Here is a 19209-nt window from a genome sequence, read left to right as displayed (position 1 = left end):
CTTAAAGTTTATTCAACCAACGTCGTCGTTTCACTCGAGAGTTTCATTCACGCGCGAGTGGAGAGAACTCCCTTTACAGCTCATGATGACTCGGCGTTGAGCCTTTATTTCTTCTCCTTATTTTCTTATTTTCTTCCAGAAATTTCTTTTGATTTTCAAACTCCAAAAAAAAAAAAGAGAAAAAGAAAAAGGAGAAGAAAATCGGGATCTCTCTAATGGCGGCGACGTTGAGCAGAGACCAATACGTGTACATGGCGAAGCTGGCCGAGCAAGCGGAGCGATACGAGGAGATGGTCCAGTTCATGGAGAGCCTGGTAAGCTCCGCCACGCCGGCGGGGGAGCTGACGGTGGAGGAGAGGAACCTCCTCTCGGTGGCGTACAAGAACGTGATCGGATCTCTCAGAGCGGCGTGGAGGATCGTGTCATCGATCGAGCAGAAGGAAGAGAGCAGGAAGAACGAGGAGCACGTGTCGCTCGTGAAGGATTACAGATCCAAGGTGGAGGGGGAGCTCTCGACGATCTGCTCGGGGATCCTCAAGCTGCTCGATACGCATCTGATCCCTTCGGCTACGGCTAGCGAGTCGAAGGTGTTTTACCTGAAGATGAAGGGGGATTACCATCGCTACATGGCCGAGTTCAAATCTGGAGATGAGAGGAAGACTGCTGCCGAAGATACCATGATCGCCTACAAGGCTGCTCAGGTATGGGCTATTAGCTTAGACTATGTGATTAGTTCCTTAATTGGTTTCAATTTGAGCTTTTTTAAACTAGTCAACTTTTGCTTCTCTATTTCATGGTTTTTTTTTTTAATTGTTTGTTGATTTTTGTTATTTTTTTTAATGGAAACGAACTGATCATATGAATGTTGTGTCTTGGAAGGACGTTGCGGTTGCTGATCTAGCGCCTACGCATCCGATCAGGCTGGGTCTGGCTCTCAATTTCTCGGTGTTTTACTACGAGATTCTCAACTCTTCTGAGAAAGCTTGTAGCATGGCCAAACAGGTACCTCTTTCTTCCTTCTCTAGACCTGCATGTTTGTTTCAACTAGAAGAATTCGAAGCTTATCTGTTCTGAGACTAACATTATTCGTTGTTTTTTTTTTGCTTTGATGATGTTTTGAGTGACTTAGTGGACTACTTGTGTCCCAATCTTTCTCATTCATTGTGTTGGATTGATGTTAATGAATTTTTGAAAAATTACTACAAGTAGAGAAGTTGTTCAATGAAAAGTAGCCTCTTTCTTCTTTCTGAACGGACCCACTTCTTTTCATACCAGAGATTTTTAAAAGTCATCTTCTTTATTACTTTTTTGACCTGCGACTCACGTTAACCTAATTATTCCTTTTGTCAGTAGAATCTATTAGAATGACAGACTTAGGGTGGGATTAGGTAGTGCAAGAGGTTAGTGGTGCATATTGAATCTGGAACAATTGCATCACATATACAAGAGTTAGTATGACTTGCGAGGTATCTGATCATTGCATTTTTAATTTCTGTTTTACCTGCAGGCTTTCGAGGAAGCCATTGCTGAGCTGGACACGTTGGGAGAGGAGTCGTACAAGGACAGTACTCTCATCATGCAGTTGCTAAGGGACAACCTAACCCTCTGGACCTCCGACATGCAGGTTTGCTCTCTCTCTCTCATATTCAATCACCTCATCTGCATACGTTTTTAAGTGTTGTGATCATAGATACTCTTATAACTTTGTAACACTATTTGGATTATGACATCAAAACTCAATGATTGATTGCTTTATTCAGGAGCAGATGGATGAGGCCTGAAGATCTTGTTTGTGGAAGAACAGACGGTTATGTAATTTCCCCGCAACCATGACCGAAAATCTAGTTCAAACTCAAGAACCCCCTTTGCTGTAAAACTTGTCGAAAAAATGGTCTGTTTATGACGGTTATGTGCACAGCTTTGGTGTTATCTGCTTCTCTGTTCCAACTCTGTTTTTCTTTTTTAATTTATCATCATCTTTTCCTTTTTCTATTAAAAGTTTATATTACTGCAACCTATTCAGTGTCCCAAATCTTAGCTGAGAGCCTTGGACTGAAATTCTCCCCTCTTTTATGGCTCTCTATGCTGTGTTGAAACGCTGCATGTAGCCATGTAGGACTTGGTAAAAACAGGATTTCACTTGGGAGTGTTTACAGTTTGGTTTTCTATTCATTGATTTATTGGTTTTATACAATTAAAATCAATCAAAATCATCTTGCTCAATCCTACAAACAGATTTTGGTTTGGTTTTAGTCGATGATTCCCGGTTAGCTCCGGTTTGGTTTCTTTGTTGCACGTCAAAGCTTCTTCCTTCTTAGCTAGAGTGTATGAGTTCTTCTCCGACTCCAACCTTTTACGTTAAAATTTACTATTAGGATAAAGCCGTTTTAAATCTCGGATTGGGGCCATCATGCCATGTGATTAGGGTAAAGTTGAGTCAACCTGACCATAGGCGTGCTTAAACATAAAAATATATATTCACCATAAAGAAAGTTATACAGAGTCAGGATCCAAAAATTCGATTCTCACAGAACACACAAAGATAAGCTAAACATCAAAGGTGTACATGGACCACTTTTGTCTGGCATTTGCATGCATGAGAAGAAGAAGAAAATCATAAAGGGCGAGTCTTTTTGCTCTAATTCAAAAAACTACTTCTTTACTTAAACCTTTGTTTCTTCTTACCAATCTTTTCAGAAAAGATAAAGATTGTAAAAAACACAAACGCTTGTTTAGCTCGCACGTGATTCCAGTTCACGTTGTTACTACTACCATCAAAAGAAAGAAACACTTGGTAAAACGATAATTAATTTATTTTTATTCTTTTGAAATACTAATGTAGGATCTCCGGAAGCCATATAGAGGCCCTAGGTCTGGGTCCGAAATTTTGACCACCACTTGGGGACAAGTAATTATATGATATATAAAACAAAGACCCTATAGTTAATCTTATGTGTTGGGTAAAACAGAAGACAGCATCTTTGGGTAAAATAAAACCATACTAAAGAAAGACCATATTGTGTAAAAACAAAGGTCATTCCAAGTTAGTATATAAAATTGTTCTTATACATGTCTACTAATTCCATTAAAATGTATATGCACTGATGTAGTAATTGACACTATCATCAAATCCATCAAAAATGCATATGCAGTGATGTAGTAATTGGTACTATTAAAACAGAAAGTGAGACTAGTCAAAACAGTAGTCAAAGATCAATAAGAGCAAATGTTTCAAGCATAATTATTGATAAATTTATAATTTAAAATTTAAATACTTTATTAGATTTGATTGAATTTAGAAGATCTCATTGTTCGACGAATGTTTTTACCAAAAAAGAACAATATCACAATATAAAAATTAATCTTGTAATCTTATAAATATTGTGCATTGAAAATACCATATTGATCCTATAATACTAAAATTCATAAGATAAGAAGACACATTTTATTTTTTTATAAAAGAATTGAAATGGATTTCATATTGTTTTAAACTATTAGCCAGACTATATTTATTGCAACTAAAATGAAGAATAAAATCATGGAATACAGTTGTATACTAATGTGATCATAATTTTCAACATCAGTTATTTTAGCATCTATGTAATTACAAAAATATGCTAAAAACATTTTATCGCCTATAAAAAAAAAATTATACACAGAAATATAAAAAACAACTCAGCCCAATATTCACTAGATTCATCATCCTTTTTTTTGGTCACGAAAAACTAGATTCATCGTCCAAAAACAAAAATACAACCAATAAAACCAAACCAACTGAGTCTATTTATTACAACAAATTTTAAACACATTCCCATAAATTTATCAATGAGGAAACATTTGTTACCATGATAGTCAATTCATTTTCTTTTTCTTTTCTGTTTTCAAATTTCTACTCTTTCATCTTCTTCTTCCACATTACCTACTTACCCAAAAAACCAAATACCTCTTCATCACTTCCTCAATAAAAAGCTCCTCCCTTTACATTTTTACCCATCAACCAAAAACAAAACAAAAAAACAAAACCCCCTTCCACGAAGGCATAAGGAAAAATCAAAAACCCAATCTCTTCGATGACAATCCTTGTCTTAACAATTTAGATCGGAAAGAAGAACATTTTTTTTTTACTTTTTTGAACAACACTCTGTTATAATGGCAGACAATCTAGAACTGAGTCTTTTATGTACAGAGATCACCAACGTTGGTGATGAAGACAACGTCATAATTCTTGACAAAGCTCCGATCGTTTTCCCTGAAATCTCGATTTCTCAGATGGGTTTTCCATCGGAGAGCGATGAGTTCATCAGAGAGATGATGGAGAAGGAGAAGCAGCTTTTGCCAAGTGATGATTACATCAGCAGACTCAGAAGTGGTGATTTTGATTTGAATGTCAGAAGAAGAGAAGCTCTTAATTGGATTTTGAAGGTCTGATCTTTTATTATATCTCTTCCCTTTTTTTGATTAAATTGATCAGCTTTAATATCATCCATATGAGTTTGAATTCTGAAAATCACATTCTCTTTGATGTATGATCTGAGACATAAAGAGTGTGTTGTTGTGTATATTAGATCAAAATAGATTTACTTAAATCTTGGAGTTTTAGATCTCTCAAAGCTCACCTTTTGATGTATCTCTTGTTTTTATTACCACAGGCTTGTGAGGAACACCAGTTTGGACCAATGTGTATTTGCTTATCTATGAACTACTTGGATCGGTTCTTATCGGTTCATGATTTCCCTGTAAGTTCCCACTGATCCATCTAAAAAGATTGTGAATGTGTTAGCTCTTTATCGTCTAAAAGTCCCAATTTTGTAGAGTGGCAACACTTGGGCAGTGCAGTTGTTGGCTGTGGCTTGTTTATCCTTGGCAGCCAAAATTGAAGAAACTGAAGTCCCAATGCTAATAGATCTTCAGGTACTATTAATCTCTCAAATTGTGGAGATGTTCTTTTTTTCAATACGCTAATCAATTGCGGTTTTGGTCACATTTTGGGAGCAGGCTGGACATCCTCAGTTTGTGTTTGAGGCTAAATCAGTCCAAAGAATGGAGCTTTTGGTGTTGAACAGATTGGAATGGAGGTTGAGAGCGATTACTCCCTGCTCATACATAAGATATTTCTTGAGGAAGATGAGTCAATGTGATCAAGAACCATCCAGCACATTGATATCCAGATCATTACAAGTGATAGCCAGCAAAACCAAAGGTGAAAAAAGTTGTCTCCTTTTTGTTTTATTTTGTTTTTGTGCTTTTGGTTTTTTTTTTAATGATTTTGGGTGAATGTTTTGGACTAATAATGGTGTGGTTGTGTGAGTGAGCAGGTATTGACTTTTTGGAGTTTAGACCTTCTGAAGTTGCTGCTGCAGTTGCACTTTCTGTTTCTGGAGAACTGTACACAGTACACTTTGACAACTCTTCCTTCTCTCCTCTTTTCTCACTACTTCAAAAGGTAAAAAAAAAACTCCACCAAAAATCTCATAAATCTAAATATCAATATATAAAGCAGCAATTGGGTGTTCAGTTTCAAGGAAATGCCAGTTGTGGAGAAGATTGAAATCATTAAAGGTGACACATTTATATGTGTGTGTGCACTAACTGATGCATTGCATACACATGTGTAATGATATTTTATAAAAAAGTATAAGTTCAAAAAAAAAGAGCAAAGAGAAACTGGTTTATGGGTCTGAATCCTTTGACTTCCAGAACTAGTGGAGCGTATAGACCAAAGACCACTTTAAAGTATATCATTCTATAGCTGTGTGCCTTGTGACTCTTTGTCTCTCTCACACATACACTCACTGCACACTCTAGTCACATCTTTTACCAAATATTGTCCCCACAAAACATGTTGTGGTATGGTTGATTCTGATTTGATCTTGCTATCTAAAAATCAAACTGGTTGGCATTTAGATCTTCTTTTTATATACCCCAAATAAAGCTGAAGAGATCTTTATGTTTGTGTTTTTTTCTGTTCAAAGAGATAAAACAAAATGTCAAGCTTTTAAACTTTGTTGGTTCTTTTATTGCTTAAACTCTGTTTGCAGGAGAGAGTGAAGAAGATTGGGGAAATGATAGAGCGTTGTGAGTCGCAAACACCCAATGGGGTTCTAGAAGTATCAGCTTGTTGTTTCAGCTCTAAGACTCATGATTCCTCTTCTCCCCATACACATCTTTCCTAAATCTCCCTGTCTTTTTCTTAAAATAAATTATCATTATTATTATGTCTGAGGAGAGGTTGAGAAAAGAAAATAATCATATCAAATTTATAAAATAAAAGAAAAAACATTTTAATTTCAATATTTTAATATATCCCCTACATACCAAAAATGAAAAAGGATGATAATGATATGAATACTTTTTTTGGTAGGAAACAGGAAGAGAAAATAACAGAGAATGTTTTTTTTTGTTCCCGCCAAATAAATGTAGCGGGAAAAAAACCGTATCGGTTGCGTTGATAGGTTGACTTTCAGTTGTAAGACGCTTTCAAACGGTGTAGCCTAAGTAAATAAGGCGCGCAAGGCACTAATGGGCTGAGAATTGGGCCCACTAATTGAAAATGATATCTTTTGTGCTTTCTAACTTGGTCAACAAAAGTCCAAAATATTTACAAACTAAAAGAAATAAGTCGAAAAAGAAAGAACTAAAAGAAATACTTTTCGAAAAATCAAATAAAAATTACAAAATGATTGGAGTCAGGTCCACTAAACCTCTAGGTTCAGCAACTATGTGTAACGGGCCAATCAAATGTTCATTAAAATTAAATAATTCGGGCCTACCAATGTCGTTTGGCATCTCAGCAGCGATTTTTAACGATCATCAATTATTTTTTTTTAACACTGAAATCAAACATAACATCTTGTGTTTTGGTTCCATAGACGGAGACCAGAAAAAAAAACAGCACCAAAGCAGAAAAGAGGCAAAATAAAGGATGCCAATAGGCATCGGAAAGAGAAAAGTAGGGAAAAAATAATAACGGAACTATAGAGTTCAGCTGCTTCACACCCGCGGTAATAACCAAAGCCTTCAACTTATTGACTTTGACCTTCAAGTATGAGAAAGGATTGGAGCCAAGCCGGACCTTGTGAGGCAAATTTTTTCTTTTGAGCAACTTAAAATAGTGTGTAGATAAAAATACGAAGATTTTTCCTCCTTTATGTATTAGTTTAGTTTGTCGAATATTTTCACCACAGAAGCGTTAACGCTTTATTCTTCATAAAACAATTGGTCCAACTTTTTTTCTTTAAAGTTTAACTTCTGACACTAGGTTTTATTTTCCATCGAGTATGAAAATATAACTATTAGATATTTAAGAGCGTAATCATGATGATACACATAAGAAAGATTTTTGTAAAAAATATATATAGAGATATTAAATTTGTAAATATAAAAAAAATTATTGTGAATTAAGATATATTTACTTTATTAATATACTAATTTGTATAGTAAAACTTACAATTAAATGATTAAGATAATAAACCCACAAACTCGCTATTTTAAGTATTTGTTCTATATCTCTCAGTAATAGGTCTGAAATTATTATTCGGGATCAGGATTCGATATGAGATCCGCTCTGAAAATAGGATATTTAGAGCACATGAATCCGGATTCGGATAATAAAATCTCGGATCCGTCGAAACGAATCCGGATATCTTAATTCTTAGGTCCGGATATCAGGATCCGGATCCGTATATTTAAAAGTTTTTAAAATTTTAATTTTATTAATAATTATATTTGATATATTATTATTTATATATAAAATTAGTTCTATAATGTTATATTTTAATTTTAATATTATATACATTTAAATAAATTTTGTATAAATATTTAATTTATATATTATTTTTAAAAAGTTAGTATTTTAAAAAAATATTTTTTAATTGTCTTTACGAATCCGGATCTGGATACCAGCGAGTAGTATGATATCTAGACGGATATCCAGAAACCACAAATCCGGATCTGAATATTAAATCCGACGAATCCGGATCCGGATACCTTAAATTTTTCAGCTATCCTACTTAGTAATATAGCAGTGATTATAATTGCCAAAATATTATAATTGCCAAAATATTATAGTTGATAAAAAAAAGTGATTATAATTGCCAAAATATTAGTTATCATATTCATAACAGCTATCTTATGGTGTATAGGATTATTTTTATTAAACCCCTCTTGTGACTACTAATTGTACTTAACCACTTACAATATCATGAACGTATATGTACGTTGTACGTAACTATACGCATTCAGATTTCGTAGTGGTCGCACAGTATATAATATACATACACGCAAAATTTGAAATGAAGAACTATTTGGACAGTGGACTAAGTGGAGACAACAAAACAATACAAAACAAACAAACTTTTATATTTCTTTCATTGGGCGTCGTCATAATGAGTCGTCATAGTCATTCAACTGTCCAAAACAAAATATTTTATTTTATTATTTTTCCTGCAAAAAAAGTTGCTAAAAGTTAGTTTCTAAACTTTTTTCAACCTTTGCTTTTTTCTTTTACGCATAACTAAAGAGAAAATACTTTTCTTTTGTATATTGAAAAACAAAGTTTGTCTTTCAGTAATTACATAAATCGTACAATCATTTGAATTAATTAATTAAGTGACTCTAATTAACAATATTGTAAGAATATCACTGATATTTCTTAGATCTGACCTATTGCACGTGAATCATCATCATGATGATCATCATCATCAGTTTCCCAAATTAGGGCAAAGTATTTGAAGCTAAGAGTATGGGAATATCATATAATTTAAAGGAAAAAAACCCTAACCCTAGCTAGTCCTATATTTTTTATTTTACGCAATCAAATCGAGTTTTTTTTTTCCTTCCCTTTTTATTATAATAGTATTACTTGTTTTGAAACTTAGCTTGAAAGGCTGGTAATAAAACCCTGCTTGTGGGTCACATTAGATTCCCTAAATGAAGCATAACGACAGTAACTATTCCACAGTAAAAACACTGTGAGAATGATGATGTTGATTATGGTGATGATGATATAACACGCATGTATACACAACACATCCACACACCTTGATGGGTCGTTGTCCGGGTTTCTGCGTATTGACTGAAAGATTCCATGAAGGAGGACCACAGTAAAAGAAAAAAAATTATGTTTAAAAACATATACTTATTTATCTGATCAAAACATCTTACATCAATAATTCAACTTAGCTCACAAGAAAAGCCCAAAATTTTGCACACAAACAAAAAATATCTGCGGTTCACTAGTTTCTATGAACATTTATTACATATCCAGACTCCAACGTATGGCACAAACATTTCTCATTACTGCAGTAGCCGAGTAAACATTTTTCACCTCTCAATAAAATTTGTAATCGTAAATGTGTTATATGCCTATATGGTCTCCATCATTAAACTGCTTTGTGAAGCAATGGAAAAGGTTAGAGCAAACTAAGAAGTTTTAGCAATATCTAAATTAAAACAAATGATTCTATTCAGATTCCATATTAATTAGGCAGTTCTCATGTCACCCAATATAAACAATAGAAAAGGACAAAAAACGGAGAAACACATTTAGTTAGGTTTCTCAAGTAGTCAAAGCTAACTAATATCGCGTGTTTATTTAACAAACGTTAATAGCTCGTTATGCCCAAACATGTACTGATCAAACTCGATCAAGTACACTAGCTAATTGAGCTACACGCGTTTGAAATTTGCGAAAATAAAACTTTGGACCCAACAGAAAATAAAAGAGAGAGAGAGAGAGAGGACCACAAAGTCATCTTCACACTTTGGAGTGTGCAGCCTTAGTTTGGACATGAGAAGGCGTAGAGATTGCCTTATCAAGCAAAAGCATCTCTCTCAAGTCTCTTCATTTGTGTGTAGATTTGTCTCTCTCTTTCTCTAGAGAGATGTAGAGGTTGAGACATGAAAGGCTAAATATGGAAGTGGCCGTGAGATGGGGACTCGAATCTTATCTCCCTCTTCTTTCCTTTTCCATTCATTTTGGTTCCCTCTTTCCCTCCCCATATTTCATTGCGTCATCACCAAAACCCTAGGTTTCTATTCATTTGAATTCAAATTTTCTTTGTTTGTTGGTATCATCAGGATTTGAATAAAATTACTAGGCTTAATCACTTCTAAGTTTACTACAAATTTTTGCAATTTACCGTTATTACTAACTAAACGATTAGTTGAAGAGAGGATACTAATAAAAAAAAAGTGTATTGCTCGATTAAATTGAATGTAAACATAAATTAACTAATTAATAGGATAGAAGATCGAATGCATAAAAAAAATAAAATAAAGTGAATTAAGCGAATGAACTAATGTCTTAATTAAGAAAAATAAACAAAAATGCATGACTACAAGTAAAAGTCTAACTAGGGATTTGGAAGAATAACATAATTAGTATGTTACATGTATGTGTGCCCATATGTTTTTATCTCTTCTCCTTCATGCTTCCAAAGAGCCCACATGTCTCCTTCCCCAGTTTTCCAAAGAACATTGCTATATATATACACAGGTATACATGCATATAATGTAAACAATTAGAAAGACATAAAGAGGACGATGAAGCTTTGGATGCATCGACATGTTTTGATTATTTCTTCTTTGTTTTTTTTATTATTATTATTTTTATTCAAGTGAAAGAGTTTAATTAATTCCCAGGAATCAGAATACAGTTGCAGCAGCTAGCAGATGTAACTTGACCTTTTTCATTTCCAAGGGGGAACAAATAAATGTCTTAACATCTAAATATATATACACTGATTGGTGAATATGGAATCCACGCTATATCTAAGCCATTACACAATATTTTAGGTAGAAATCTCCATCCCAAGGAAATTCCGACCGATCCACATTCGAGTCCTACACTCATTTGACAATTAAATGAGAAGTACGTATACAAACACATACTTATAATAATAAAAAAATATTATAAGGTGTGTGTGCAAAAAAAAAAATAATCAACAAAATATCTTAGTTCTTAAACACCAAGAACTTAAGAAACAACATCATCACTTAATCAAAATTTTAAAATGTGTATGTTCAAGTAATGGTCTAGCACAAATAATAACACTCCCACTCAAACACCAATGACTTAAGAAACAATTAGGAACAATGTCCCAATAATGCTAAGGAAAAACACACAAAACCATTAATCATATGCTAACAAATACATATTATGTATATAATGCATACATTAATCATGTAATACTCATAGAGAAAGACACGATAGAACTAAAACACTGACACATGTTATGTTAATTACTAAAATCCGCACTAGTCAGTAATTATAGCTAGACAGCTCATGAATTTCCTTAGAGACTTTAGAAGTTGATAATGAGAAACGTAATTAAACAGAAAGAGCGTCATCAAGAACATCATCACCAAGAAAAACGAAAATGGGTACATAAATTAAACAATAAAAACCCTCTTAAAATTCCTCAAGCGATTGATTAGCTAAATTAAAAACCCTAACAGTGATCAAGAAATCAAGATTCATGGTTGGTCTTGTTCATGGTGAAACGAAGAAGGCTGTGGAGGATGAGGAAGAGTTGGATTCTGATGCTGGTGAAGTGGTGGAGACGACGACTTACCAAGAGTGTGTTTGTTGTTATGTAACCAAACCTTAAGAACTTGCCTCGGAACACCAGTCTCTTGACAAAATCTCTGGATCACTTCATCATCTTGTCTCTGAATTCTCCAGCCAATACTCTCAGCTAAAGCTAACATCCTCTCCTTCTGCTCCGGCGTGAACTTAGTCCTAAACCTCTTCCTAATCCCACTTCCTCCTCCTGCCTCCGCAGAAGAAGTCTCCATGCGATCTTCTGATCTCTCTCTTTGCGGTGGAGGAGGAAGAGCTAGCTGAAGAGGAGGAGCTTGTGACGGCGGTGGTCGATAACTCACCGGAGCCGGAAGACGGTAGAATCCCGGCGGAGGAGGAGGAGGTGGAGGCTGATGCGGTGGCGCGTGGTGGTGGAAGTAAGGTAATTCCTTGCGGTGGAAGTTACGGTGACAGCCACACGCGGCGCATTTTAGGGCGTCGATGGTGCCTTCGATGCCAGCTGGCATAAACTCACCACAGCCATCCACCGCGTGTCCTCCTATGTTCACCGCTTGGTTCTTGAGACACTCGCGGAACCTAAACCTGCTTCCTCCTCCTCCACCGGAGGAACCACCGTGTACCACCATGAACCCTCCACCGCCTGTTGAGGTTGTTCCGGCCGTGTCAGGACTTTCAGTGGATGTTTTGAGGACGCGAGACGGTGGAGGAAGAGGAGGAGAGTCGTAAACGGCGTCGTCTTCTTCTTCTTCTTCCTCGTGAAGATTCATTTCATCTTCTTCTTCGTTGTTGTTGTTGTTGTTGTCTTCAAAGTCCATTGAAGCAAGAGAAAACTACGTCGTTTTTTATGTTGAGAGAGATAGAGGAAGTTTCAAGAAGGAGAAGAAATAAAAGAGAGTGTGGACATCAAAGGTTTTATCTCTTCTCTCTTTTATCTCATCTCTTTGGAATTGAGATTTGAGAAAGTGTTTTCTAAACTCTCTTTTTTTTATATATATTTTTTTGCTATTTTACATTCTTCGTTATTGGAAATCGGAATCTTATAAATCTGACCTCAACCACACTTTGTAACGCTCTCTTTTATCTTTACAATTTTTTTTTTAATTTCTAATTTTAATTTAAAATTTTAATATAGTTGAGAAACAAATTACCCTGTTTTTTTGTCAACCAAGCAGTAGAAGTGTAGAACCAATGTACTTATCACTATTTTATTACTTTTATCTCAATTAATTTGGTCGGACCACTCTAAGAAACACAAATTTTGATTTTAGTTTGCATTTAGATGTTTCATTTTTTAAAATAAAATGACACATACGAACTTAATCAATACTAAGATTTGTATATATATAGATAGGTTAAAGTTAACAATTATAATTTTGTGAGATTTTGATTGAAGAAACAAAATTGGAAAATATGAATTTACTGGCTTATGATTTGTGTTTTCTGATTTACATGTATGGTCTTAGCTGTTTTTAACTTCTTATGTTTTACAATTTCTTTTTTCTTTATAGGAAACTGACGACACAAAATACAAATAGTTTAGCGTTTGATTTTTAAAAATAAAGCGAAGGGATAGTATTAGAGATAACTTTTTGGGAAACTAAAAAAGGGGATAAAATATAAACACACGCGATAATTGTTTTTTTGTCCATATGCCAATAGTATATAATATGCATTAATATTTCTGCGATAAAGTGATGGGCAGTCTAATCACATCAAAATCAGTAATGCCCTTAATAATTTCAAGGTCTGAATTTTTGTTGACAACCTTTCAGAATTATTTACTGAATAGTTCATTATAAATAAAATATTTTTTTGTTTATTATTGGGTCATCAAATAACTGCCATTAAGTACGTGTAAAGATAATTTGCGAAAGTTAAAAGAAAACGTATGAGGTGATCACTTCCCAGCATATAGCCATCTGATAAATTAACACGTGCTGAAGTTAAATTTACGGCACCAGATTTTCGTTTTAAAATTTATATTCCCTCCGTTTAATAATATAAGTCGTTTTAGAACTGTATACACAAATTAAAAAAATCAGTAATTTTTAACATTTTTTAAACAAAAACATCATTAATTATTTACCTAACCACAAATCAACCAATAATAAAATAGAATGTATATTACAATTGATCATATAACATTAACTGTTAATAAATTTTACATAGAAAACCAAAAATGTCATATAATTTGGAATGTAAAAATTTCTCTAAAACGGCTTATATTAAAAAAACGGAGGGAGTAATTTTTATATCAAACAGTTTAACCAAGTACTAAGGCACTTTCAAATTATTTTAATGATAGTGTCTTCATAAATTCAGGCTGAGGGTCATTTGTCTCGTCAACACGAAATTGCACGATGAATATATTACATAATGTATTTGTAATAACCATGAAAATATGGTGGATGTGATTTAGTAAAGTCCTTTTACTCCAAACATTGGCATTTTTGGTTTTATTTTCTTCAAAGGGAGTATAGTGTGGCATTCGTGTATCTACAAATACATAATAGACAACACCATATTGCAAGAATATAAGAACGCGAGAATGAGAGCAAAATTAGCAGTAATTAATATTCAAATATTAGATCCAATTCATTGAAGAAACAACATGATCTTGCAAAAAATAAGATGTTAGAAAACTGAAAACCAGAAAACAAATGTGTTGGGGTGCAAATTAAACATTTGAGAAATAATATACTCTCTCTGTTTTACAAGACATGATGTTTTGACTCATTGCACAAAGATTAAAAAATTTATTTTTTCTAAAAAAGTAACTTTACAAATATAATTTAAAAATCATTCAACCAATTAAAAAAATGACTGCAAAATCTAATTGGTTACACAGTTTTCAATAAAGTTAAAAAAATAATATAAATATACCAAAACTTCATCTATTTTGAAACAATAAACATCTTCCAAAACATCAACTCTTATGAAATAGATGGAGTAGATAACTGTTCCTATCAGAATAACAGTGTTTGTAAGATTTAGACAACAGTTGTGTCGCATTATATAATAAATGCGAATGTTTTGTAGGGCCTCAGATTACGGAAAGTAAAGATTAAGAGTGAATAAAACAACTCATTGACATGAAATGAAAGGTAAAAGTAAAGTAAATTTTTTATGTTAACTCACACAAAATATAAATTAAAAACGGACTCTAAGGAGGATATCAGACATGAGCAAATGGATACTGAAAGACGTTTGAGATGACGTGCACTTGTCAGCTGCCGGGAAACCGCTTTCCTACGTGGAGACACACAGAGAATTGGTCTCACATTCATTATTATTCATAACCTAAGTTATTTTTACATTTCATATTTTAGTTATTGGATTTCTATATGATGGTACATGGTCATCACAACTAATATCATATAAATCATGGAAAAGTGTTCATGGTGAAAAATAATTGTACTTTGTTTCAAATGTTTTTTTTTGTGTTGAGAATATATGGAAAACAAAAGAAAACATTACTAAACGAAACAACTGATTGAAGATAAAATGTATTATTATGTTGAGTTGTTACCTTTAAGGCTCGGCACAAAGTGAGTATTCGCTATTTTGCGTGTACTTTCTAGTTAACCTGTTTTGCACGAGTAGTAAATTTTTTGACTTGAACTTGATTTATTAAAAACGAGTATTTGATATTTCGAGTATTTGATCAAAAATGAATTACTTGCAAGTTACTTGTCCTGTTTTATTACTTGATATTTACGAGTACTTATGAACTATTTACGAATACTTGTAAACTATTTACGAGTTTTTCTGAGTATTTAAGAACTACTTACTAAATAATACTCTATAAGAAATAGACATGAAAGTTTGTTTTGTTTATTGTACCAAAGTTAACATGTGAATTACTTTAAACAAAATATTTGTTCATATTTTAAAGAAGACAAAAAAAACATATGAATATTTTGATAAATATATATAAGCATTGTGTAATTTCCACGATGACTAAAATGTCTTCTCTAAGTAAATAACATGTGATAACAAGCAGTATAGCTGATTTTTAATATTTGTTACTATTTGATACTTGACTAGATGACGACGAATATTTAAAAATCAAGACGGATATGAAACAAGTAACAAGTAGGCGTGGGCGTTCGGATATCCATTCGGTTCGGTTTGGGTATATTCATATTTCGAGTTTTCGGGTTCAAAGATTTCAGCCCCATTCGGGTATTTCTCAATTTCAGTTCGGGTTTGGATCTTTACGGGTTCGGATAACCCATTTAAATTATTTTTTAAATTTTAAATTTATTATATGCTTAAAATTTGTCAAAATCTATAAACAAAATAATATATTACAAATAAATGGGAATAGCATATGTCAAATGACATAAAATTAACATATAAATTGGTTTGGTTTTAATATATATTCAGATAGAAAATCAATAAATATTTCAAGTATTTTTGGTGTTTTGAGTATATTTTAGTTATTTTAGACATTTGCTTTTGATTATTTGTATATATTTTTAAGTAGTTTGGACAATTTAAAAGTATCTTATATATTTTTGATGCTTTTAATATACATTGAATCTAAAAATAAGTAATATATTTAGGTATATAAATCTATTTCGGTTCAGGTCGGGTTCGGTTTCGGTTCTCTAGATACCAAAATTTTGAACCCGTTCGGATATTTAATTAATTTTGGTTTGGATTTTGTATTACTTTTTTGGATCGGGTTCGGTTTGGTTTTTTGGATTCATGTTTTTTTGCCTAGCCCGAGTAACAAGTATAAGAAAACTAGTGAGTATTTGTGTCCATTCTAAATACAAGTAAAAGAAAAGACAAATATGAACAAGTATTTAATAGATTATTTAACAAATAGCAAGTAATGAGACAAAAAACAGACAAGTAACGAATCAAGTACTAAAAATAATAATGATATTTGATATTTGACTTGGTTTTGCATGCAATATAAATTGTCAATTTTGTGCTTGCCTTGACAACACCAAACACTTGAATTTTCAAAGCGGGTACGCAGGGACAGACCCACACTATAGGGTGTGGAGTCATTTGACACCACGAAAACTAGATAAAATATTAGGTTTTGTATAGAAAACTGTAAATATATCGGTAGATTAGTTGGTAAAATATTGTGTATGACCTCCCAAAACCAAAGTTCCATACCCATCAGTGACACTTATATTAATTTTTGATCCTAGTCATATTTATCCTCTGCGGGTACGAATTAAGTAGTGAGCTTAAGACGAGTAACGAGTAATAATGTCTAGTAGTTAACTTTACAAAAAAAGGGAAACAGTTAAAGTAAAGCTTTGCAAGCGTGAGAATCCAACTTTATGTTGGTTTATAATGCTGAATTGTCACGACCCATGTTTTGAAATCTATTTATATCTTGCCTATGCGTAATCATAGGATGTGTAATTCGATAGGTTAAATCAATTATATATATCATAATAAAGTATAAAATATGAATTTTGACCCTTTTAAAGAATATAGAGACTAAAAAGCAACCGACAAGGCTAAGTTAATAGGGCTTGAGGGTAGATTGAAAAAGAAGTAAGACTTTGGTTAGAAGTGGAAGAACTTATAGATTATGATGAGAATACATTTGACCATTAATACTTACATCAAAAGGACAATAATTTAACTCCTCTTCTTTAGTGCATCACCATTCTTTTTTCACCTATCTTTTTTCTTCAAATAAAAAAGTAGGAAGTATATAAAGTAGCATCCCTCATGTTTAATAAAACTTGTGTGTCTGCAAAAGGCATATATAAGCTCATAAGCTATGTTGTATGGAAACTCGGTTGAAGGTATGTTTCACGTTTCGGAAATGTTTCGGAATCAGAATCTTTCGGAAACTCGCGGAAACGCATTGGAAACTCGTATATTAAAAATCTCAGTTTGGAAACTTAGTGGAGACTTGTGTTTCTATTTTAGAAACTCGCGTTTCTGTTCTTGAAACGCTAAAACTTTTCAATTAGTTATGATTTGTTGTTATGATTTTTATCTTAGTTAAACTATTTAATATTTAAATACTGCACTTTTGTTATTTTGAATTTTTATATAATTTTGATGTTTAATAATGATTTATTTTTTTGTATGATTAAATAGAATGGATATTTGTTTATTTGTATTCTAAGATATAGTAAATATAATAAAAATGAATGTAAATATTAATCAGTTATATATATATATATATATAGACGTTTCTAAAACGTTTCCAAAGCATAAAAAAACAAAAATCACGTTTCCACGTTTCAAAACGTTTCGTTTCAAAACGTTTCGTTTCAAAGTATCCGTTTCCGTTTCCATGCAACCTAGCTCATAAGAGCATGTTTATTGGGTGAACCCACTTAGGAATTCTTAGTGATTTTTTAAGTATTAAAGTGAAGTCAAGAATTTTTGTTAAGAGACCCTTAATTTTAGTGTTTCTTTGGTAGTTTCTTAAATAGAGGTTCTAAATTTTTTTTTTATTAAACATAATTTTATTGAAGATAAAATTTATTTTAAAAAAACAAAGTTAAACATAACATTTTAAACATAGATTTTAAAATAAAAACATAAAAAAAAGATTACTAAAATAAACGATAATAATTTCAAAGAGGCATCCAAGCTTAGTTGTTGTCTTGATCACATCCAAATTTACGCCTTACATATTCAACCAAATCACCTTTCAGTTGTTGATACGTTTGTCTTTCACGAATTCTAGTTTGAACACGCATCTGATTGGCAATATTTATAGGGCTATCTGTGGAATATGTGAGATCGACATGTGAACTTTCGCTGCCTTCTCCTGGTTAGAAATCTGAAACATCAAATTGAGTGTATTCATCTCGTTCGTCTTCTACTATCATATTATAGAGTACAATACATGCTCTCATAATCTTCCTAATATTGACTTTATCCCAAGAAAGTGTTAGATTTTTAACAATGGTAAATCGAGCTTGCAAAACTCCGAAAGCACGCTCGACATCTTTTCGGGCAGCTTCTTGACGTTGCGCAAATAAAATTGCTTTCGGTCCCTGTGTAATTGGAATAGATTGGATAAAAGTTACCCATTTTGGATAACTACCATCGGTGAGATAGTAAGTCAAATGGTACTCTCTTCCATTGACCAAGAAATTCACTTGTGGGGCTTGACCATTTATTATGTCATCAAAAATAGGTGAGCGATCAAGAACATTAATATCATTTAAGGAACATGGAGGTCCAAAAAACGTATGCTATATCCATAGATCATATGAAGCAACCGCCTCTAAAACGATTGTGATTTTTCCCGAACCACGAGTATATTGCATTTTCCAAGCGGTGGGACAATTCTTCCACTCCTAATACATACAATTGATGCTTCCTATCATCCTGGAAAATCCACGAAGTTCTCCAATATGAAGTAGACGTTGAAGATCATCCGGTGTTGGTCTTCTTAGGTACTCATCGCCGAACAAATTTATTATTGCTTCCACAAAATTTTCCACACATAACAGGGTAGTGGTTGAACTGAGCTTGAGGTATTCGTCGACCGCATCAAGCGCAGAACCATATACCAACACACAAATAACTGTTGTACACTTTTGAAGTGTAGAGAGACCAAGCCTTCTGATACCGTCTTTCTTTTGACGAAATAATTGAACTTCATTGGAGATGCGATCAACAATATGTATGAACAATAGTTTGTTCATTCTAAATCCTCA

General features: G+C 33.1%; 3 protein-coding genes across 5 annotated transcripts; 2 read left to right on the top strand and 1 right to left on the bottom strand.

Moving 5' to 3' along the window:
- The first annotated feature begins 130 nt into the window (after positions 1–130).
- On the top strand, positions 131–2016 carry LOC103873976 (14-3-3-like protein GF14 kappa). 2 transcript variants are annotated; one of them, XM_009152384.3, is made up of 4 exons: positions 131–701; positions 880–1002; positions 1508–1624; positions 1767–2016. In XM_009152384.3, exons 1-4 carry the CDS (start codon positions 216–218, stop codon positions 1779–1781), a joined length of 741 nt encoding a protein of 246 aa, XP_009150632.1. In that variant the 5' UTR covers positions 131–215; the 3' UTR covers positions 1782–2016. The 2 variants fall into 2 exon arrangements, with proteins under 2 accessions (XP_009150632.1, XP_009150631.1); XM_009152383.3 differs by having other exon boundaries at positions 132–701; positions 1761–1990.
- A 234-nt stretch (positions 2017–2250) lies between these two features.
- LOC103873975 (cyclin-D4-1) lies at positions 2251–10989 on the top strand. 2 transcript variants are annotated; one of them, XM_033272312.1, is made up of 6 exons: positions 2251–4422; positions 4650–4736; positions 4813–4911; positions 4996–5200; positions 5316–5559; positions 6039–10989. In XM_033272312.1, exons 1-5 carry the CDS (start codon positions 4150–4152, stop codon positions 5546–5548), a joined length of 897 nt encoding a protein of 298 aa, XP_033128203.1. In that variant the 5' UTR covers positions 2251–4149; the 3' UTR covers positions 5549–5559; positions 6039–10989. The 2 variants fall into 2 exon arrangements, with proteins under 2 accessions (XP_033128203.1, XP_009150630.1); XM_009152382.3 differs by having other exon boundaries at positions 5316–5443; positions 6039–10940.
- Positions 10990–11314: 325 nt separating this feature from the next.
- LOC103873973 (zinc-finger homeodomain protein 1) lies at positions 11315–13776 on the bottom strand. The gene has a single exon (XM_009152381.3). The coding sequence runs from the start codon at positions 12355–12357 to the stop codon at positions 11476–11478; it is 882 nt and encodes a 293-aa protein (XP_009150629.1). The 5' UTR covers positions 12358–13776; the 3' UTR covers positions 11315–11475.
- Between the last annotated feature and the right edge of the window lie 5433 nt (positions 13777–19209).

This window comes from Brassica rapa, chromosome A06 (assembly GCF_000309985.2).
Source record: "Brassica rapa cultivar Chiifu-401-42 chromosome A06, CAAS_Brap_v3.01, whole genome shotgun sequence".
NCBI classification, from domain to species: Eukaryota; Viridiplantae; Streptophyta; class Magnoliopsida; order Brassicales; family Brassicaceae; genus Brassica; species Brassica rapa.
The sequence above is the reverse complement of the archived record's forward strand: the minus strand, read 5'-3'. Positions and strand labels throughout refer to the sequence as shown.